The sequence below is a fragment of the Ambystoma mexicanum genome, chromosome 8, assembly GCF_040938575.1.
Source record: "Ambystoma mexicanum isolate Mex_15411 chromosome 8, UKY_AmexF1_1, whole genome shotgun sequence".
Classification (NCBI taxonomy): domain Eukaryota; kingdom Metazoa; phylum Chordata; class Amphibia; order Caudata; family Ambystomatidae; genus Ambystoma; species Ambystoma mexicanum.
This window is the reverse complement of record NC_090929.1, coordinates 1,440,745,766-1,440,769,285: the sequence shown is the minus strand read 5'-3', so window position 1 is coordinate 1,440,769,285 and position 23,520 is coordinate 1,440,745,766. Positions and strand designations below refer to the sequence as shown.

Below are 23,520 nucleotides of genomic sequence, written 5' to 3'. Positions count from 1 at the left end.
GGAGGACTCCAGAAGCTTCTCAGGCCCGGTCTCGGAGATGGCCCAGGAGAAGGGAAGCTCGACGCCCGGAAAGCTGTTCAGGGTCTGCCCTGGATGCCAGCTGCAGAACGTCTTCAAGGAGGATGAACACTCTTTCTGCCTTTACTGCCTTCATGAGGACAAGACGCACGTGGAAAAGGACTGTGCGTTTTGCGGCAACATGTCGGAACGGACCATGAAGGACCGCCATCAACGTCTCGCCAACTGGCTGGAGGGTAAGAGCCCGTCTGGCGAGAAGAAGAAGAAATCCGAGCGGTCTTCTAAGACCTTTGAGGGCGCCCCGGCGACGGGGGCCCAACATAAGGCCAAGCACCGCGAGTCCGCTGGCACCGGGAGCGCCGAACGGTCGGGCTCTACGGGCGCCAGGCAGGGCGCACCCTCCCCGGCACCATCAACCACGAGCCAACGCTCTGGGTCAGGTAAGAGGAAGGCCGAGCACCCGGCGAAGCTGCTGGAGAGGCCCCGGTCGAGCTCTAAGGCAGAGGAGGAGCGTGGCAGTGCCCCCTCCCTCAAGGATAAGGCGGTGAGCGCACCTAAGGTGGTGAAGGCCTTGATCCATCCGACCAAGCCCTCTATCGAAACGGTCGCGGCGGCCCTGGCTCAGCCTGTGGTGGCTACACCAGTGGTGACGACCTCAGGGCCCAGAATCTCCCTGCCTCCGCGGAGGGAGTCTTCCTTTGTGCCCATCGATAGGACCCCCGTGAAACCCTCCGTGGGGAAGAAGGGGGGGCAGGGCGTCGTCGTAGATTCGGCCTCAACCTCAGAAGAGGAGCTGATCGAGGTCTTAAGCCACGGCCTAGGCGTGGAAGAAGGCCAGCCCGTCGGAATGGACCCCGACGCAGGTGACGACGACGACATCGTCGAGGATACCGACGGGGCCCCTGCTCGCCCGTCGGATTCCCCTCTGCCAGCGCCGCAAGACAACTCGGCGGCCATTTTGTTGACCATACAGTCCTTATGCTCCGAGATAAGGACGAGGCTACCGTTACCGACGGAGGAACCTCTCCCGTCGGGGGATCCAGAACCGGGACCTTCTGGTGTTCCCCCTACCAAGAAAAGAAGGTTCCATCCACCACCTCCTTTTCAACCGTCGCGCCCCGTCCAGCCCTCCTCCCCGTCCACCCGAGGGGATGATACGGGGACTGACACGGCAGCGACGGGTATGGACGACGAGGCATACGACGAGGATTTTCCGTCGTCGCCTCCCACCAGGGCTTCTCCGCCCGACGAGATCGGATCTTTCCACTCCATGATCTCCAGGGCTTCCGAGCTTTTCCAACTCTGCCCTGAGGAGAAGAAAAAGGAAGGCTTCCTTTATCAGCGGCGCGAGGCCAAGAGGAAGACGGTCCTCGCAGTGCCTCTGTTGGACGACATTTGGGATGAGGGCCTTTCCCTCCTCAAGAACCCTTCCACGACGCCAGCTAGAAGAGACCGGTACGAGAAAAAGTACCGGGTCCCGGACACGGCCCCCCTATGCCTCCGGGCGCAGCCTACCCCGGACTCCGTCGTCTCCGCGGCAGCCAGGAAGAAAGCGGGGGGGGGGGGCGGCCTCCACATCGACTTCCCCGCCGGACGGCGAGGGAAAGAAATTGGATGCTATGGGACGTAGAGTCATCTCGTCGGCAGCGACGACGATTAAAGCGGCCAACGCCTTGGCTATCGTGGCCCGCTACGACAGGGAGCTCTGGTACAAGATAGCTCCCCTGCTGGATTTTCTGCCGGACGACAAGAGGGCGGAGGCCCTGGAGATCCTGCAGGAAGGTGAGGTGGCCTCGGACCACGCCATCACCGTGGCGACGGACATCGCCGACACTGGGTTCCGCCAGCTTGGCAACGGCGTTTGCCTTCGACGTCGTGGATGGCTCAAAGCTACGGACTTTCGGCAGGACGTCCAGACCAGAGTCCTGGACATGCCCTTCGACGGGACCAACCTGTTAGGGAAGACAGTGGACGATTCCCTTGAGGCCATCAAGGCGGATACTGAGACGGCCAGGGCCCTTGGAGTCCTGCAGCAACGACGAACGCCCTTTCGGAGCGGCGGAGGCAAGGGCGCCTCCAAAGGTTCCGGCGGCGGTTTCGCTTCCTACCGCCAAGCGGCCCGCTCGTCGTCGCAAGAGGCCTACAGAGGACGAGGCAAGTCTAGCGGACCCCGCCGTCGTCGCCAAGGAGGTCAAGGCGGCAAGGCCGCGTCCAAGCAGGATTGAACCGGCCGTGGGGTCGGGCCCCCACCGAAGCACCCCGGTGGGAGGCCGGCTGGCAGGCTTCGTCAGCGTGTGGGAGTCCATCTCCACCGACCGTTGGGTGCTGGACGCCCTGGCCCGGGGCCACGCGCTCGAGTTTCAAAGAAGGTGCCCGCGCGTCCCCCCCCGTGGCCAGGAAAGAACTTCACGTCCCTCAACTTCTCCTGGAGGTAAAGGCGATGCTCAGAAAGGGCGCCATCGAACTCGTCCCAAAGAGGCTTCGGGGCTCCGGAGTCTACTCGCGATACTTCCTCGTGAAGAAGAAGACGGGAGGATGGCGCCCCATCCTAGACCTGCGACGTCTGAACAAGTTCATCAAGGCGCAGAAGTTCCGGATGGTCACCCTCCAGCACGTCCTGGGTCAGCTGGAGGAAGGAGACTTCCTATCGTCGTTGGATTTGGAGGATGCCTACTTCCACATTCCCATCCTAAAGGGGCACCGAAAATTCCTCAGATTCGTGGTCCAAGGGCGTCATTACCAGTTCAAAGCCCTTCCCTTCGGACTACGGTCGGCACCCAGGGTATTCACCAAGTGCCTCGCACCGGTGGCGGCGCAGCTGCGCCGCGAGGGGATTCACGTCTACCCCTACCTGGACGACTGGCTCATCCGCGCCAAGACGAGGGAGCTCGCCGTGGTCCACACGGCAAGGACCGTCCAACTCCTCACGGACCTGGGATTCTCCGTCAACTACGCCAAATCCCACCTGGTGCCCGCGCAAGTCGCACTGTTTCTGGGAGCGAGGCTCGACAGTGTCCCTTCTGGCCTCCCCGTCGGAGGAGAGGACCAGGACCATCTTGGGCAAGGTGCAACGGATGTTGGTGGCCGACGCGGCCAAGGTGAGGTCCATCAAGTCCCTCCTCGGGATGATGTCTTCCGGCATCTACCTCATTCCCATGTGCAGGCTCCGGATGCGCCCGTTGCAAGAATTCCTGGATGCGCGCTGGATCCAGACGACGGGCAGCTTCGAGGAAAGGATCAAGCTCGACGAGAGTTTCCGACGAGCGATACGGTGGTGGGGCACCCGCGCGCATCTGACGGCGGGCATGGACTTCCAGACCCCAGCCCACCAGGAGACTGTGACCACGGATGCCTCCCTGGAAGGGTGGGGAGCGCACACCGAAAATCTGCACGCAAGAGGACTCTGGCTCCCGACGGAGAAGTCCCTGCATATCAACGTCCTGGAGCTCCGTGCAGTGTTTTGGGCCCTCAGGTCCTTCCTTCCGTCCCTCAAGGGCAAGGTGGTGAGGATCTTCACCGACAACACCACCACCATGTTTTACATCAGGAAACAGGGCGGAACCAGGTCCCCAGCGCTGTCCAAGGAGGCGCAGGACCTGTGGCATTGGGCCGTCGCCCAAGGGATTTTTCTGGTGCCGTTTCATCTGGCAGGGATAAAAAACACCATCGCCGACTCACTCAGCAGGGAGCTGCGCTCGTGCCACGAGTGGGAACTACGGCAGGATCTGGTGGATCGCCTCTTCCGACGGTGGGGCACGCCCCAGATCGACCTGTTCGCGACGGCGACGAACACCAAGTGCCGGAGGTTCGCCAGCAGGTTTCCCCAGACGAGGAGCATGGGCGATGCTTTCTCGTTCCCCTGGGAGGGCCTGTTCCTCTACGCGTTCCCTCCCTTGCCTCTGCTAATCCGGCTCGTCAACCAGCTCAAGAGGTCACGGTGCAGGATGATCCTCGTCGCACCTGCGTGGCCGAGGCAGATATGGTTCCCGGACCTTCTGGACTTGTCAGCGTCCCCGCCGATCAAGCTGCCGGCGGACGCGGATCTACTCTCCAGGGAAGGAGGCGCCATCCTCCACCACGACCCGAAGTCGCTGAACTTGCAGGCCTGGCTCCTGCAGCGCTAGAGTTTGGAGGATACGACATACCGGCCGATTGCAGAGAGGTTCTTGCAAAGGCCAGGGCGTCCTCGACTCTTAAATGCTACGGACACAAATGGAAGAGGTTCTCTGTCTGGTGCCACGCACAGAAGATTAACCCTCTACGGATTACGGCTCCCCAAGTACTGCCGTACCTGCTGACGCTGGCCAAAGCTGGTCTGGCACACGCGTCCATCAAGATTCATCTTGCTGCGATCTCCCGATACACCAGAACCACGGGGCGGACGTCCTTGTGGTCTCATCGTCTGGTGAAGGAGTTCATGAAGGGACTGTTCAGATCGTTCCCGCCGGTGAAGGCTCCGGCCCCGGCGTGGGAGCTCAACGTGGTGCTGACCAAGCTCATGGGACCTCCGTTCGAGCCTCTGCACTCGGCCCCGTTGAAGTTTCTATCGTGGAAAACAGCTTTTCTTGTGGCCATCACCTCCGCACGACGAGTGGGAGAGATCCAGGCCCTTTCCTGCAAGGCCCCGTACTTGACTTTCCACGACACGAGGGTAGTGCTCAGGACGCACCCCTCCTTCATGCCCAAGGTGCCGTCGGACTTCCATCTCAACGAACCCTTGGTGTTGCCTGTGTTCTTCCCGTCGCCTTCGTCGCCGGCTGAGAGGACTTTGCACTCGCTGGATGTGGCTAGAGCGCTGAAGTTCTACGTGGACCGCACAAAGTGTTTTCGGAAGACGTCACAACTCTTTGTGAACTTTGGACCTGTCAATCAGGGGAAGGCTCTCTCGAAGGCTTCCATTTCCAGATGGCTCTCCGGCTGTATCATGTACTGTCACCGGTTGGCAAACCGACCGCTGCCTGGCCGTCCGAGAGCCCATTCCACCAGAGCGATCGCAGCTACCACGGCGTTCCTATCTGGTGTGCCCCTGCTGGACATATGCAGGGCTGCTACGTGGAGGTCGACGCACACCTTCACGAAATTCTACTGCGTCGACCGGGATTCCAGGGAGGAGTCCAGGGTCGGCCAAGCAGTGCTGCGCAACCTGTTCGCCTGAGGTGAGCCTGGTGAGGAGGTAAGATGCTTAATGTTGAGTTGATGTGATGCTTAATGTTGAGCCTTTGCCACCTCCCGTGGTTGTGCATGTGTGTACTGCTATGTATTCTTTATTCATGAGCATGTGAATCCATGCCAGACCCCATGCTGGAGAAGGAACAAGTTACTTACCTGTAACTGTTGTTCTCCAGCATGGGTCTGGCATGGATTCACATGCGAACCCTCCCGCCTACCCCTCTGCGGCTCTTCACTTGGTCATACTGCCACTTCACGTGCTTCCAAATCTGAAGATGGCTGCCAGAGGCGGTGCTTAGGTAGAGGGCAGTCATTGGCTGTGGTCAGTATGACGCAGAGACCAGTGATTGGTTATTACTACGAAAGACAGATCAGAAACGAAACTGATACTGGTTTTTTCTTTACCGAGGATTCCCAGCCTGACGACGGGGAATATTCATGAGCATGTGAATCCATGCCAGACCCATGCTGGAGAACAACAGTTACAGGTAAGTAACTTGTTCCTTACTTACTTTTTCTCTTTGTAGGTCCAGCATACACCATCATATGTGGAGTGCTGGGGGGGTTACTTAGCCCATTTTCCTACCTACTCATGTAACAATTTTTGTTACCCTCCCTACTTTAAATGGCTGGTGGTAGTGGTTTAATTTTTCTACCATTGTGCTTTTCGTCTGCAGGCTGAATCCTCAGCTGCAGTATGCACACATGGGTGAAAATTTTGTCAAAATGGCCCTGGTATTCTTTTTTCACCATTTTCTGTTTGTGAGGTCTTTCTTGGGTTTTACTCTGTGCGCCAAGCCAGGTTTGAGCCCTAGTTCATTTTTCCTTCGGCAGGCTTCAGTACTGAAACCCGCCTCTGGCTCCAGTGTGTCTGGAAGGGCAGGAAGTGAGGGAGGTTCCCCAAACTCCCGTCCTTTGTCTTAAGTAATTCCTGAATGCACCCATTCCTGATTGGCGGGCTGGCTGTCCTTTCTGTCTGAGTGACAGCTAGGGTGTGCATGAATGGGAGAAACCTGCTTAAAAGGTGAGGGGTTTGGGGGCTGAGTACTGTTTCGACCACTGGAAAGAGGAATCCGACGAAGAAACCATGAACAAAGCTTGCTGCATCATCCTGGACCGTTGAATTACCCGGTGATGCCCTGCTGCTGTGCCGAAACTCCTTTTTCTAATCGACAAGAGAAACTCCTGAAGGGACACCTTTCCTTGGGTTAGTGGGACTAACTAACCTCAAGACAAACTCCACTGTACCACCTTCCCCCGAATGATGGTTGTACTTTGCTGCTTCAGGAACCGAGTTCCAGGGGTAGAGAAATCTGTAGTAGAGTGCAATGTCTGCCATACGGCCAGAAGCTCCAGGAGTCTCCCCAGGACCCTCCACAAGCAGGACTACCAGAGCTGGATTCCCCTCACAAAAGTGTAGGACTCAAGGAGTGAAGGAAGCCCAACCGGTATCCAAGATCTTCAGTGGTGCCGTTTACCGAGCTCTGAAACCGCAAGGTGCCTCTGATCCGAAAAGAGCCCATAGCTGCCGCCGACCTGCAAATTGCTACCACAGGAGTCCTCCAGACGTCCCCCGTCTTGTCTCCACAACTGAGGCCCAGGAGCCATGGATCTGCTTCACTGCAAACAGACAGAAGCTAGCTGGACCACTCTTAAGGTACTGTTCCGACTTGGGTTATTTACTTCAGTGTCTTTAGCTTTGCTCCTCTCAGTTGACACTTAAAGTGGCTACTTCGCTAGAGTTGATTTCAGCTCTACCCTTCACAAGTGTAACACCTTGTGACCCTACAGTGATTTTTTTTTTCAACAAACTAACACTGTTATCTAAGAAGTGCCTCCGCTCCATAGACTGTGCTCTAATTGACTTTGGTTGTCCTGGCTCCCTGCAGACTCTTCTAGTCCGTTTGACTTTGATATTGACTGTCTCTCAGAGGTGATTACTTGGTTTACACTATTATTGCTGGGAAAGGTTTTTGTCTAGACTTTTTAAGTGCTCACATGCTCTGAGAACCTGTTTAACCTTTTTCCTTTCCTTAACCTTTCCTTTCTACAAACCTCAATCTATAAAGTGTACTAGGGAAATATCAATGCTATTACTGTTCTAGTTAGTGAAGTCACCTCAGGGTGTAGGAAGGGAATCAAGTGTGTAAAAAGCATTTCTAAAGAGTATCTACTAGCATTGTGTTGATTTTGAAAAAGTATTTTAAAGTTTATTTGGTTGTTAAACAATTTCCCTTTTTTAAAGAATGCTTATTTTAATATCACTGTTAAATAATTATTTAACTAAAATCTTGAGTTGCAAGTGTTACTTGGCTACTTGTATTTGTGGATTTCATTGCTACAGCTCACATTTACCCATCTTGAGATGAGCCTGGCTGCTCAGTCTCACTATCAACTTGAGTAGTACAGGCCTATACCAAAAGAGGCTTACCTAATACCAAGAGGACAAGGGTGGAGTAGTCTCCCACAAGATTACTACATTTATTCGGTGTGACGTCCTTTTATCGCAGGATGATTTTTTGCGAGGATTTTTACCGCAATCTTTTTTTTTTTCTTCGAAAAAAACCCATCGCATTTTTTAGAAAATGGGGGTTGGGAGGTAACCCCCCCTCCAAAAATTATTTTAAAAAATTCGATGGGTTTTTTTCTTTACAAAAAATCGCGGTAAAAAACCCTGCGAAAAAACATCCTGCGATGAAATGACATGGAACCATTTATTCTTGCCTAACAGTCCGTTGTAGCATGGGTCCTGGGACACTTCCGAAGTGCAACAATGCAGGACACAAAGCAAACTCACCAGTTCAGCGGAGGAAGGCACAGATGATCCATGGTTGCAAGATATTAGCGAGATATATAATTTTCATGCTTCCTCTCCTCTCCTACTGAGACACCAGCACTTTTTGCTGGACTTCTGGACCTTTTCTTTCAATCCTGAATGAGTGGAGCCTCTTTCCACTCATTCATTCTTGAGGGCTCTGTCTTTTGGTGCTCTATCCTTTGTATTCTACCTGTATTATGAGTCTTAAAGGCATCTCTGTTTTTACTACTGCAGTACATAGCTCCTTATGGGCAGTGTTGTTGGGGAGCTTTAGGGTCCTTGTTAGGCAAGATTGTATGTAGTAACCTTTTGGGAGACTACACCAGCCTTGTCCTCTTGGCAATAGGGAACCCAACCTTTGGTATATGTCTGTACTACACAAGTTGGGAGAGTGACTGAGCAGCCAGACTTCTCAAGAGTGGTCAATGTGAGCTGTAGAGGTGCAACATGGAGATTCACAATGACAAGTATTCATATAACACTTAAACTCAAAATTAATAAATATTTTAATACACCTTAAGTCAGTTTTAAAATAAGCCTCCTTTAGAAAGGGCAATATGCATCAATAAAATACACTTCAAAAACACACTCCTTCAGTTAAGTAGATACCCATTTGGGATGTCACACACACACACTTCCTACACCCTGAGGTGACTTCATTTGCTTGGACACTGTGGACATTGATATGTCACTTTAACACGTAAATGCAATACTGAAATTGTGGCAAAAGGAAAGGGTTAGGAAAGGAAAGAAAGGTTGACAACTTATCTGGATAGGTAAGTACTTTTCAATCTTCCTCTAAACTATAGGTTAACCCTTTCCCAGTTGTCCAAGTAACTTATGTATGACTTTTTTGGAGGTACAGATAAACCCAGTCGGAGGCTAAGAGTCTGCAAGGAGCCAGGACAGCCAATGTCAATTGAAAAGTCTGGGGGAGCTGAGGCACTTCTTGAAGATGGCACAAAAGTCTTGCACAATGTTGTATAGAGAGTTTGTAGAAAAAAATCACTGTTGGGGCACAAGCTGGGAGGCTTGTGAAAAGCAAAGATGCAAGCAACTCTGCAAAGGGCAGCAAATGCAAGTCTCCAGTGAGAGCAAGCAAGCTACACACAGGAGGTAAGTACCCCTAGTTGGAGACAGTATCTTAAATCTGAAGAAAAGGGTCCAGCTGGCTACTGTTCCTATTGTAGTCCTGCAGATCCTGTGTTCCTGTGCCTCAGTCATGGGGACAAGAGGGAGGACGTCTGGGGACTCCTGCACTATGGTTTGAAGGTCGGCGGCAGCAATGGGCTTACGCCAGATCAGCGGCACTCGGTTTCAGCTACCGGCAAATAGCATCACTGCGGTTCTTGGACACCTTGTAGGCTCCCCTTACTTCTGTGGTCCAGCACTCAGTTGAGGTGGCTCAGGCTTGGGTCACCCTGCTTCGGGAGGGTCCTCAGGGTCTTCCTGGAGCTCTGTCCGGCTAAAGACGATGCACTCGTTCCTGGTGTTCCTGTCACCTGGCACTCGGTTCCAGCAGCAGTGAAGGACAGCCAGCAGGGAGAGGGGTTCCAGTTAAGTTCGTCTTGGGGTCAGTTGGTTCCACCAACCCAAGGGAAGAAGTAGTCCGTTCTGGGCTTCCCTCGCCACTACAAAAATTGTAGCTTCAGCAGGGCTTCACCTGGCAAACCAAAGGTCCAGTAAGGTGCAGCAAGCTTCTCTACCAGTTTCTTCTTCAGTTCCTTCATCCAGTGGTCGACTCTGCCTTCCTTGCAAAAGACCTCGCCTTTTATGCAGGTTTCTCCCATGCATTCGCAGCCTACCTGTCACTCACACAGCAAGGTGTAAGGGCCTCACAAGGCAGGCAGACAATGACCTTTGGGTACATCCCTGTAACAAAGGAGACTAAGCACTGGGAGTTTCGGGAACCTCTCTCGCTTCCTGCCCTGCCAGACACGCTGGAGCCAGACGCGGTCTTCACCCATGAATCCCGCCAAAGACAAAACGAACAAAGGGACCAAATCTGGTTTGGCGAGCAGAGTAAAACGCAAGAAGGCCCTCACAAACAAGAAATTGTGAAAAAATATGATTGGGGCCTTTTTGACAAAATGGGCACCCATGGGTGCAATACTGCAGCTGAGGATTCAGCCTGTGGTAAATGCACACAATGGTAGGAACATTAAACCACTGCCACCAGCCATTAATTGTAGTGAGGGTAACATAAAAATGTTACATGAGAAAGTAGAGCACTCCACATAAAATGGTGTGTGCTGGGTCTACAAAGAGAAACTGGTAAGTCAAGTAAATTTCACTTTACTACTCTTGGAAACAGTAGTTTATCCAAGAGAAGATATTTAAACCTTAAGAGAAATCCAAAGTACTTCTGTGACACTACACTGAAGGTGCTATGTTTCAAAATACAAAGAGATGCCTATGGAGTTTGTCAGACTCCAAGTCCAAATCAGAGAAAAATACTTTAGGGAGTGAGAAAAAGGTCTCCCGCATTCAGTATAAAAATTAAAAGTCCTAAAGTCCAGCGAAAGAGCTGGAGGTCTCTAAGGTAGAAGGGAATTAGCACAGCAATTAGAATTCTCCTTATCAAGACTGCATGCTTGGGAAGGAACAAGTTAATTACCTGTAACTGTTCTCCGGCATGGGTCTGAGATGGATTCAAATTCAAACCCTCCTTCCTGCCCCCTCTGCTGCTCTTCTTGGTCATACTGCCATTTTACGTGCTACCAAATCTGAAGATGACTGCAGGAGGAGGGGCTTAGGGAGAGGGCAGTCATTGGCTGGGGGCGGTATGACCCAGAGCTCAGTGATTTGTTTATAGGAGAAAGACAGTGTGAAAGTGAAACTTGTTTTTTTTTCTTTTTTTTTTTTTTTTTTTTTTTAAACCGAGGATTCCTGGCCCGACGGGGAATATTCTTGAGCATGTGAATCCATGCCAGGCCCATGCTGGAGAACAGTTACAGGTAAGTAACTTGTTACTTATAGTGCTTAGAAGTTGGAGGAATGCGGCATGAAGTACTATATGAGCACAATTCATCTTTAGGTTACTACTATAAATTAATTCTGCTCCTAAATATATCTTGCAGTTTGATATATTTCTGAAGTATCCGGTCATTCAATGGAATCACAAACCATAGAATTATTTCCATCGAAATACCATTCCATAGAATGGCCATTTCGTTGAAAGAAATTCGATGGTTTCATCGACAAGTATTAGGGGCTAGTGTTGGGGTTGGCGCTTGGGTTAGTTAAAGGGTTACATTAGGGTTAGCGTTGGGGCCAGGGTTAGGGGGGTGTCGGCGTGGATGGAAAAAAAATAGAAATAGAAAAAAAATTTAAACGTTGCAAGGGACTGGCTAGTGCCGAAATTTCAGCACTGGACAGCGCCATGAAATGTTTTTAAGTAACACAAAAATGCATGAAAATGCTGCTTTTTACATGTAAAAGTGCTTCTGAGGCTTGTTAATCTGCTTAGAATCACATGCTGTGCATATGGTCTGACATCCAGTGGTAACCGCGGAGTATTGCATCTTGTCTTTCGGGGACCGAAAGGGGACGTCGACATAGGCGTGTGTGTGTAGCACTCCCTATCGTGACGTGTGTAGTACCCAAAATCCCTCGCGCCGAGGTCCCTCAGATTTGTTTTTTTCCGCCCAGATACTGGTCGCCCTTAGCAGAGCTCTTACTAGAGACATTGTTTATCTTTACTGAATTGTTGGTTTATTCCCCGTTAAGTCACTTCGCCCAATATGAACATCTTCCACGAAGACTACGGGGGAATCGTCTACGGCTGTGGGTTTCGGCACCTAAGATCCGGCGACTGGATTGCCAGTAGGGAGAGTGGGTTCGGGGTGGCCATATTGTTATGTCTTTCCTCCTTTCCACTGTTTTCCCTTTCGGTCTGGTCATCCTTCCCTTTTGCTATGGAAAGGACTCCCTTTAGATTATTCCCTGTGTGTAGGGTCAGATATCCTTGGAAGGACAAGCACAGGACATGTAACGCCTGTTTCCCCCTAGAGCACGATGAAAAGCGGTGTTCGGCGTGTAAACTTTTTAAGCCTAAAACCCTTAAGGATCGCCGTGTGCAGCATGTCGCGCATTGAGCCTCCCTCCCCTACGGCGACACCAGCCGAAAGTGACAAGGGTACGTCAATGCGGATGCTATAGACCTTGAGGTGGACACTTCTAGGTCCGCCACGCCCGTCCCGACCCTTCCAGGCTCGACTCTGGTCTTGCTACAGGGACCACACCCGGCAAAATGGGCGCACTAAACACACAACCCCTACGCATCTTCGACACTTTCGAAAAAGGTGAAAGCGCTAACGGCCCGCCGAAAACTTCGACGGTTCCCTCGGATCGTTCAGATTCGCAGCAGCATATGACGACTGGGCAAACGAAACCTAATAGGGGCACTACTCCCCAATCGAGACGCGCCGAAGTTTCGGAACCAGAAACTTCGACTATTTCCAAGGCCTCTATAGGCCCGAAAACTAAGACTAGGCCTCTACCCGGAAAACCGGCCGCTGGACCTTCTGGTGCCGCGGACGGTGTTTCTGCTACCGACACATCATTGGAGGCTTTGTCTCACGACGATTCGGTTACTATCCGAAAAAGCATCGGTAGGATCGCAGCGGCGGTGGGCCTTATTCCGGTTTCGCCGAAAGTTATGGGCTAATCCGCGGAAAATTTTTCGATGGATTTGTCCCGCGATTCCGATGACACTAACGAGGATAGCCAAGAGACCCTCTCAAACACCCTGAGAAGCTCCTCTCAACGCCATAGGGCGGAGAACGTCGTTTCTCCTCACCTAGGTCCATTTGGGTCCTCTAAATGGACTACAGAGAAATTCGAGGGGTGTATGGATCGGCTGGAGCACTTTATCAGTGTTTCTGATCAGCCTCTGCCGAAAAAGTTTCGGGTAGACCCTAACTTTCAAATACAAGATGTGCAGCCTCAGGTTTTCCAACAAGACGACGTGGTCCAGATGGACACATATAGGGACATTTATACTGAAGAAGAGTCCTCTTTTCTCAAATTATGGAGAAGATCAACAGGCTATGGACAACTGGGAGGAAACCCAGCAGGAAGGGCAGGATCCTTGCTCACATCAAGAGCAGGACTCTGATATATTGTACGTCGATGCTCCTCCGTCCACCCCGTCTCGCCAGGCCTCCCCTGTGGATGACCAAATGGCTTTCAACTCAATGTTGAAAAAAGCAGCAAAATTCTTCAAAATTGCCACTCAAGAGGCTTTGCCTGAGCAGGATTTTGTGGAGGACATTATTAAAGAAAAACCTCCGGCAAGTCAATCCATTCACCTCCTTAACTCTAAGAGGCAAATAGCTCCAGCTTTAGTCACACCTGCCCAGACAAGGGCCATGAACCCGAGGGTCGCAAAGTAATTTTGGCCCTCTCCCACCGACCCTCTGTATATTAAAGGGCATGCCATCCCGGACTCACTGGTAGTGACCACCACTCGTAAGAGGGCAGGGGATCCCCTTGCCACGGGAGAGTCACCTCCAGACAAGTAGTCCAAGAAATTGTATGCCTTAGGCAAACGTGTCACGTCAGCAGCTGCTTATACCATTCGGGTTGCTAACACTATGCTATTAGCAAGCTATGCTGATGCCCAATGGAACTTGCTCCAAGAAGGCCTTCAAGAGGTTCTGAACCAGCCAGAACAAAGCTTCTCGCCATTGTTTCAGAGGGAAAACTGTTTAATCAGAATGTGGTGAAGAACACCCTGAACACTGCAGAAACAGCAGGCAGGTCTCTTGCACAAGGTACTCTTCTAAAAAGACACGCATGGCTGCGCACGTCGGGCTTCAGGGCTGAGCCCCAGGCCTCTTATTAACAAACCCATTGAAGAGACTAACCTCTTCGGGAAAGCGGTAGATGAAGCGTTGGAGATTGCCAAGAAGGAGAACGAGACTATTAGGTCTTTGCACCAGATTACACAGAAACCCTCCTCTCAGAGGGGCAATCATTCTCGCCGGTCCTTTCGAGGACAAGCTTGTGCCGGTCAGAACTACGGCACGGGTAACTTCAACACAAATCAATCTTCCGGAAGCCCTACCTACTACCCCCAAGGGGTCAGAAACGCAGCAGAGGCAGAGGCCCCAATCCCAGAGGAGCCTCAGCCTCGGGTCAGAAATGACCACCAAGTCCAGGTCCCCTCCCATGTCTCCCCGTCGGGAGGGGGCGATTAACATCTTTCCTCAACGCATGGGAGGAGATAACTTCAGACCAGTGGGTCTTAAAGACGGTCGCCCACGGTTATTGCGTGGAATTTGCCAAACCTCCACAGTTCAGACCACGGCTATCACGACTCCTTTCACCGGACCATCTGCAAATCCTGATCCAAGAGGTGGAAGCTCTGCTGGGAAGGGACGCTATAGAAGCCGTCCCGATTCTTCAGGTAAACAAGGGTATCTATTCAGTGTACTTCCTTGTACCCAAAAAGGATCTCACTGTGCGACCTGTTCTAGACCTGCGCCCAGCGAACAAATTCATAAAGCCCCAGAAGTTTTGCATGGTAACACTACAGGAGGTGATCCCATTGCTGAAACAGGGGGACTTCATGGCAACATTGGATATGAAAGATGCATGCTCTCATATTTCAATGTTGCCAGCGCACAGAAAATACCTCAGGTTCATGATTCAGGACAAACCCTACCAGTTCAAAGTACTCCCCTTCGGCATCACCTCAGCGCCAAGGGTGTTTACCAAGGTTCTGGCAGCAGCACACCTGCGCAGACTATCAGTCCCAGTTTACCCTTACCTCGACGACTGGCTCATCACGGGGGACTCGTTCGACGCTTGTTTTTCGAACACCCAAAAAACAGTAGATCTCCTCTTCAGCCTGGGGTTTTCAATCAACGAAAAGAAATACAGCTTAGTCCCCAGCCAAGTAAAACAATTTCTGGGAGCGCTAATTTGGACGGAAGACTGCCTTGTCTTCCCCTCCAGCGAGAGAGTTCAGAACATGATCTCTCAGGTTCCTCAATATGTAGCCAGTTGGGAGGCGACGGTACGCAAAGCTATGCGATTGCTGGGGATGATGGCGTCATGCATATACTTGGTTCCCCACGCGCGGCTGCGCATGCGTAACATGCAAGAGTGGCTCAACAGCCAGTGGTGTCAGGCCAGCGGACAATGGGAAGATCTGTTGTCTCGCCAGCCCTCGTTCTCTCTGCAGTGGTGGCCAAGAGAAAACCTCTTGACGGGGAAGACCTTCACCACCCCTGCAGTGGAAGCCACTCTTATTACAGACTCATCTCTCACGGGGTGGGGGGGTGGGGGAACCTCACCTGCTACAGCAGACGGCACACGGATCGTGGTCCCCTCAGGTAGCGTCCAAACACAAACTTACTGGAGCTACTGGCGGTGTTCAAAGCATTGAAAGCCTTTCAGGGGCAACTGCAAGGGAAGACAGTGCTGATGCTAACCGACAGCACTACAGCAATGTATTACCTGAACAAACAGGGTGGCACTCACTCTCCAGGAATGTTACCATGATATTGGTGGCCCCCATGTGGGCCCACCAACCCTGGTTCACTCACCTGATGGAGATGGCCCTCTCCCCACCAGTCAAACTGCCCTGCCCGTACAACATGTCTCAGGAGAGAGGAGAGACCCTCCACCCATGCCCACAAACTCTGTACTTCGCAGCCTGGCTCCTGAGATCATAGTTTGGACACCTGCAACTCCCTCAGAGATGCATGGACATACTCACGGAAGCGAGGAAGCCTAATACACGTTATTGCTATGCCAGCAAATGGAAACAGTTTGTCATCTGGTGCAATTCCAAGGGCGTCAATCCCTTCGATTGCTCACCCTCATATTATGTTGTATCTAACCCATCTGTTGGACACTGGGTTAGTCTTCAATTCCTTAAAGGTTCATCTGGCTGCGTTGTCAGCCTACACCACATCACAGCAAAAAGTATTGTGGTGGAAGATACCGGTAATTAAAGCCTTTATGGAAGGGTTTAAGAGGATTTATCCTCCTATCTCTCATCCTGCCCCTGGGTGGGGATCTGATTGTGGTTTTGACCAGGCTCATGGGAGCTCCCTTTGAGCCTATGCATAAAGCAAGACCTGACTTATAAGACAGCCTTCCTAGTGGCTATCACTTCTATCGCAAGGGTTAGCTAACTACAGGCTCTGTCTATTTTAGACCCCTTTGTTACCGTCCACAAAGCTAAGGTAGTTCTGCGCACGCATCCCAGGTTTGCATCCAAAATTTATTTCAAAGTTCCATGTGAACCAGTCAATCGAACTACCCACGTTCTTCCAGAAACCTACTAACATGGCCGAAAGAAGCCTTCACACACTAGACGTGCGCAGGGCAGTCATGTTTTACATGGAAAGAAATAAACCACTGAGGAAGACTAAACTTTTCTTTGTTTCAGTGGCAGCTGGTAGAGAAGGGGATCCTGTCTCTAAATCGGCAATCTCAAGGTTGATTGTCAAATGCATCACACTGTTTCTCTCTTGCAAAGAGAGAACTGCCCTTCAAGCCTACAGCGCACTCTACTCGAGGCACTGGGGCATCCATAGCATTCATTGAAAATGTTCCCCTAGAGTCCATTTGCAAAGTGGCAACCTGGAGTTCTGTACACACCTTTACAAAACACTATTGCCTAGACACTCCTTCTAGGTCTGATTCTCAAGTGGGACAAGAGGTACGAAGACATTGTTGCTCTACTGTTCCTTCTCACAGCCCACCTCCAACTCCGGGTACTGCTTGCTAGTCTATGCACAGCATGTGATTCTAAGCAGATTAACAAGCATCAGAAGACATGCATTACTTACCGTAAAAGCATTTCTGATGATTGTATCTGCTTAAATTCACATGCACCCTCCCTGCCTCCCCGCTCGGGGTGGAAGCAACATGGACGTCTTACTACTTTCTCTCTTATGTACTCACTCACTATAGCATTGGGCTCCCTCATGGCAGAAAAAATACAATCGGAGGGACCTCGGCGCGTGAGAGATTTTGGGTACTACACACGTCACGATAGGGATAGTGTTGCAGACACGACTATGCCGACGTCCCCTTTCGGTCCCTGAAAGACCAGATGCAATACTCTGCGGTTACCACTGGATGTCAGTCCATATGCACAGCATGTGAACCTAAGCAGATACAATCATCAGAAATGATTTTACGGTAAGTAATGCATGTCCTTTCCATTGAAACCAGTCCATGTATATTGTCGAACTGGTTTCGATGGAATTGCATTTTTATATGTAAAATATAGGATGTTGAGGGTTTGTTTTTTCAGGGTTTGTTTTTTCAGGGTATGTATTTGATGCTTTTGTAATTCTGCCCTTTGTTTTCGAGGCTATCACTATAAACCATTTCTGACTGTGCTGCATTAAATCATCTGCTGCCCTTCTCCATTGCGGTGCCCCCTGGTTAGGGAAAGAAAACATTACCTTGCTCTGTACAATATGTGGCTGTTTGCAGGACACCTGGTAGATTAATGTGTACATAACGCATTGGAAGACTTGCCATCTACTATGAGCCCCTACAGAATTGGTCTAATGTCTCTCAACCGGTAGATTAAAGTGCTTGCATATTTTGTGTATGTCACCTAAATTTTCTTCAGCCTGCTTGGAAAACTCTTGATGTTTGCGATATGGGAAATGCCAACCTTTCTACAATTTCCCCCACACTTTTTTCCATACCATTTTATTGACCAGTCACCTTTGTTTAGATAAAAGACAGCATTTTTGGGGAGTCATTACAAACATTCTTATTGTGGTGGTGGGACCATGCAGTGATTTAGGTGAGAGTAACGATAAAAAGGTAATGCAAAGTTAATATGCCAATGGCTTGTGCAAATTGAGGCCCGAAATAATTATCCTATCATTTCAATGATTCTAAAGGTGCCCAAGTTTGACATGTATTTTTTCACAATGCAGGACAACGTTAAGCATTCAATTAACTTTTGGTTTAAAGGCAGATTAACTTCCAAATGTATCTGCATCATTGTGATAGATTTACAATTGTTACAGTAAAGCTTTGCTATTGAATGAAGGATGATCACAATTGGTTTCCTATAATATACATTTATTTTTCAGTTGATGGTAGTAATCTCAAGTCATGAGTTCATGTCCGAAAATTTTAGTAAGTTATTTTCTCCTTTGCTTGTATTCTTATAGACGGAGTACTTGATCTTTCCACGAAGAAACCCCTCTCTGTTGGCTGCTCCTCATTGGGTCCTTCAAGTGGTGCCAGCCCTTTAGGGAACGGGTAAGGAAGATATTTTTTGCCAAATATAATGAACAAAATATTGACTGAATTTTAATATAATGCCCAGAGTATTGGGTTTAATGTGAGCATTCAGAAAATGTGGTTCTCGCAAAGTTAAATATCTAAATCCTAGACCCACTTGTTTTTCCCTTTACTTGTGCCTCAGACTATGCCTGTTGCTGTTATGCTTAACATTCTATTTATTTTGATAGGTAAATATTGGTAACTTAAAATGTATGTAAGGATAGATTGTTATTTGAAAATGTAATGCTTTGATGTTACCAATATAATGTATCCCCTGTGTATTTTAGTAAGTATATTGTTTGAAGTAGAACTAAGCCATTCCTTGCAAAATGTTTCAATTGTTACAGTAGAGATAGTTTGATACACATAGTATCTACAACCATGCACTCCACTTATACATACAACGGATATGTTAAACAAAATTTGTCTTCATCCTACCCGTGCTTGGTATGACCCACTTCTATTTGTATATTTTCCCACAGCCAGCAATCGCATACCTGTGGTGCTGCCCAACAGTTCTCAAGCAGACCCATGTAGGTTGGAGGCTGTGAACCAGTGGCTTTCAGTCAATACCTTATCAATCCCAGTACACGTCAAATCGCTGTAGTAGAATTCGGGGAAGACATTCTCCCTCTTAGAAAATCCATATAACTCTTCTTAGGGCACCAGCCTACCTTGGCATAAGAACTTTAATAGAAAGGCACCTGTTGTGGGTAGGTGTTCCTCTGAGCACAATGCACCTATTGGCAGAAAAGGCCTGCAAAACTGAGCTCAATATACACTGCTTGCGTCTTCCCAGGTGGGCCCTTAGTATGGGGAAAAATGCATAGTAGGAACTCGGCAAGTTGCTTGTAACAATTGGTCCACTATCTGGTTGAATATTAGTAGGCTTTTTCCCATGCTTTGACAGTTTTTAGGAACTGTGTTGCATGGCCTAAAATAAAGGAAGGATCTTTGGAGTGAAATACATGAGTCTGAGATGGTCGGTGCAGATGGGTCTGTGGAATGGCAGTGGGAAATCATTGGCATGATTATTCCCTGCCATTACCGTAGATTTGCGCAACTAAGTTAACTTGTTTTGTGTATAAAATACTACCGTTGAACATACCAATGGGTGAAACCGGCATGTGGTATAAGGCATGGGAGTCTGAAGTAACAGTTAAGTAAAATGCAGCTTGAGAGCAAATTGCAAAATTCACAGACCATTAGCCATTAGTCCGATAAATAATCCTCACCATCTATGGTGCCTGACCTTACTGTTTTAGTCAAGTGGCCTGTAGCCATTAAAGTTGCTGAGTTCATCATTTTCCCCAGTTACAGGTAAGCCTGTCTATTTTTCGTCCTAGGTTGCCCATGATATGGTAGTGCGCAGTACAAATATCATTTAACATTATCACCACCGGAGTGGTCCCCTGGCGCTCTGGCGGCTCTGGAAAAAACAGGGAGGGTTGTGTTAGTGGGGATGAGCTGGAGAAGTGCAAGAGAGCAGTGATGTGCTGTTGGCGGCCTCAGCCCGGGATTCGGTTGGATGGGCTTGGGGTGTTATACTGTTGGAAGACGTTGTGTGCTGTTGTGCGGGTCTGTGCTTTGATTTGTTGTTAGTGTAGTGAAGTTTGTGCGGATTGTTGTGTTGTAGGTTTGTGGTTGTGTTTGGTTAGAATTCGAGGTGTATGGAGAATGTGAAGTTGTCAGTGGGTTGGTTAATTGGCATTGCTGTCTTGAAGTGAGGAGCTAAATTTCCGTATTTCTAATCGGGTGTGGTGTGTGGGCGTCTGTTTCTACTTCTTGCTCAGGGGCTGTACGACACTCACGGTCCCTTTCCCATATGGCGTCCGTCCATATGCATAACCATGGCCACGTTGGGCAGCCGGCTGCCTACGTGGCCCCTGTTTGTAAGCGGGGCGGGCAGGCATTTGTGCGTTCCTTGCAGTCTAGCCCAGAAAGCATTCCCAATCTAGTAGGATGGCGGCATCAGTAAGCCCGGGTTTATTCCCTCCATGTGTTGGGGCTTCTCAACATTCATCATCTTATTCGGTTGCTCATTCATGTTACCGCTCCTACCCACTTTGGAATGTCGCAATGCTAAAACGCTTGCATTTATGTCCCGGGGCAGCGTCTGCCTTCATTCAGAACTCTTTGGCCTATGCCTCGTCATAATAACTAAGCTGTAGATATTGGCAAAGTGCTAGCGTTCAGCCAACTTTATACAGGTATGATCTATAGTACCATTTAGCGAGTGGGTGAAGGTTGTTCACTGGGATTTGGTTAGGGACGCTGGATTCTCTCCTTATGGGTGTCGCTTGTCTTATTGGACAATGGTGTCTCTCTTGTTGTAAGAGTGTCTTTATTCGGTTCTAGATGCCATTGTCCTAGCTTTGTCATCCTTTTCATTATGTTTCCCGTTTGGTGGTTTTGGTTTTTCAGTTTGCATCTGTGTTGTTGAGCCAGGTTTTTAGTAATTTTTTGAATTGTAGGTTGTCTTTGGTGTTTCTTATTTCTTTTGGTATGTTCTTCCAGGTTTTTGCAGCTAAGTGGGAGAAGGAGGGGCCCCCAAGTTTTTTCTTAAGATATGTTTTTTCTTCCTGACGGATTTCGTTGCTTGATCTGAGAAGTCTAGTTGGCTTGTAGATTAATGTCTTTTGCCGGAATTCAGCTCCTTGTTCGCTGATTGCCCTGTGTGTTATGCACATTGTTTTGAAGATGATGCGATGTTTGGAAGCCAGTGCAGTGTTTTTAGGACTGGAGTGATGAGGTCTCTTCTGGATAGTTTGAGGGGTAGTCTGGCTGCTGCACTTTGGATCCGTTGTATTTTCTTCAGGTGGTTTTCTAGTATCCTGAGATAGAGGCTGTTTGCATAGTCGATTCTTGACATGATTAGGGCGACGATTGTGAGTTTTGTGGGTGAAGGAGAGGAAAGGTGAGATTCTGCTTGCCGTGTGGAGGAAGAAGCATTTCTTGATTATTGCATTTATTGTAAGGTTAGGGTGTTGTCCATCAGGACCCCCAGATTTTATACTACCTTAGATGCTATTGGTGCGGTTTCCATTTCTGTTGGCCATGGAATATAGGCGTTGTCTTGATTTTTGGATAGAACCATTATTTCTGTCTTTCCTGGGTCGATTTTTTCCAAGTGGTTGGCATTCATCCAATTAAAGACTACTTTTAGACACTGGATTAGGGTTGAGTGATCGGCTTGAGTGTCTTGGATTTCGTAGATTTGAGTGTCATCTGCGTAGTTGTAGCATGTAATTTTGGATTTTTTGAGGATTCTGATTAGTGCAGATTGTTAGATGTTTAAGTACAGTGGTGATAGTGAGGACCCTTGTGGAACTCCAGTCATTGACTCGTAGTGTGGATTTGAAGGGCTTTAAACAAACGGTTTCTGTTCTGTCTGCTAGGAAAGATTTTATCCAGAGTAGTGCCGTGTCTGCTATGCCTGTGTCTTCTAGTCTTTTGGTTAGGGTTTCATGGCTAACTGTGTCAAAGGCTGCAGAGAGGTCGAGCAGAATCGGGGCCGAGGTTGTGTCAGAGTCCGCGTTTGTTTTTAGGTAGTCCCAGACAGTAGTGCTGTTTCTGTTCCTCTTGTGGGTCTGAAGCCGACTTGTGCTTGGTCCAACAGGTGGCGTTTTTCTACGTGTTCTTGGGTTCATTTGTAGACTTAGGTTTCCAGGAGTTTTGCTGGGTAGGGAATGTTTGAGATCGGCCTGTAGTTGGAGAGGTCTTCTACGTCGCCACTTGTGTTTTAAGAGTGGTTTGATATGTGGATTTGAATGTTTTTGGTACGGTTCCTGTTGCTAGTGAGAGATTTAGGTTTCTGTAATATTCTGATGGTGTTCCTTGTGCGAGGATTGATTTGTAGATGTCAGGCGGGCACGGATCCATGGGTGAACCTGATTTCTTGCTGTGTTTCACCAGCAAGACAAAAGCCTCTGCTAATATTTCGGGAACGTTTTTCGGTTTGTTGGATGTTATGGTTTGTTGGTCGGTCTGTTTTGTAGGATTTGTCGGATGTTGATTTTGTTCTTGAAGTGGTCTGCCAGGTCGTTGCAAAGTTTCTCAGAGGGGTTTGAGGTGTTGACGCAGCCTGGTGGGTTTCTTATTTCTTTTAGGATGTTGAACATTTGTTTGTGAGTTTGTCCCTTTGGTGATTCTGTCGTCATAATGCCTTCTCTTCGCCTTTTTGTATTTCCTTCTTGTATGCTCGGATTTGTTTCTGGAACAGTTTTTTTTTCTTCTCTGGGTTGTATTCCTTCTTCTATTCCAGCTCCGTTTTCTTGTCCTTTTTCATGGTGCTTAGTAGTGGGGTGAACCATTTTTCCATTGCTCTTTTTTTTTTTTTGGTGGGGTGAATGGTTTTTCCGGGGTGAATGGTTTTTCCGGGGTGATCTTTTCGATTGTATCAGCAATCCATTTGTGTAGCAGCTCCGCTTTCCCATCTAGGTCTGCAATTGTGGGTTTGGTCGTCTCCAGTTGTTCGAACAGGTTGCTTGTTTTGACGGTTTTCAAGTTTCTTTGTGGTGGTTGAGAGCTTGGGGGCCTGTGAGCAGAGTGGAGTTGGTAGTCTGATGAAAGGGATGATGAGATGGTTGCTCCACAGTATTTGTGTTGGTGGTGCCATGGTGATGAGTTTTTCCTGTGCAAAGATTGTGTCATGGGTGTGTCCCGCCGAGTGTGTTGCTCCTTTGACCAGCTGTCCGGTCAGTGAGTTTTGGGAGTTGGCGTGACTTGCTTCAAACCAGATGTTGAAATCCCCCAGGATAATTAGACGTTCATGCGTGATGGCTATGTTGGTGATGGCTTCTATGGAGTTATCGACGAAGGTTGCATCCTAGGACGGTGGTCTGTACATCAGGATGATGGGTTCGCTGATAGGTGTATGACCATGGTTTCGCAGTTGTTGATATTGAGAGGGTCGTCCGTTTTTATTTTTAGATGTTTGAATGCTATCGCGAGACCTCCTTTTTTATGTTTCCTGTTTATTTGAAGGCATTTGAAGTTTTCTCGGAGGCAGCTTTGGAGTGTGATTTTTGTAGTTGGTCTTTATTGTTGGGATCATCTTCTGATCGGTCTTGGGGTTTCCTTTAAGGTCGATCTCTGGTTGAGGTGTTGGTATAGTTGGGTCTGTGTCGTCAGTTCTTCTGGGTTCAGTCTTGGGTTTTTGTTTTCCTCTGGTGGTTCTTCCAAAAATTGTGAGTGTCGAGTGGAAGTAACTCTTGATTTGGTGATGAAGCGTGTTA

The 23,520-nt window shown here is 49.2% G+C and overlaps 1 protein-coding gene across 10 annotated transcripts in view; it reads left to right on the top strand.

Moving 5' to 3' along the window:
• The window catches only part of LCOR (ligand dependent nuclear receptor corepressor), a 735,064-nt gene that overhangs the window by 341,307 nt on the left and 370,237 nt on the right, over positions 1–23,520 (top strand). For all 10 annotated transcript variants that reach the window (XM_069611589.1, XM_069611590.1, XM_069611594.1 and 7 more), the window contains one exon: positions 18,169–18,259. In XM_069611589.1, the coding sequence (XP_069467690.1) occupies positions 18,169–18,259 (91 nt within the window). The remainder of the gene's footprint in view (positions 1–18,168; positions 18,260–23,520) is intronic.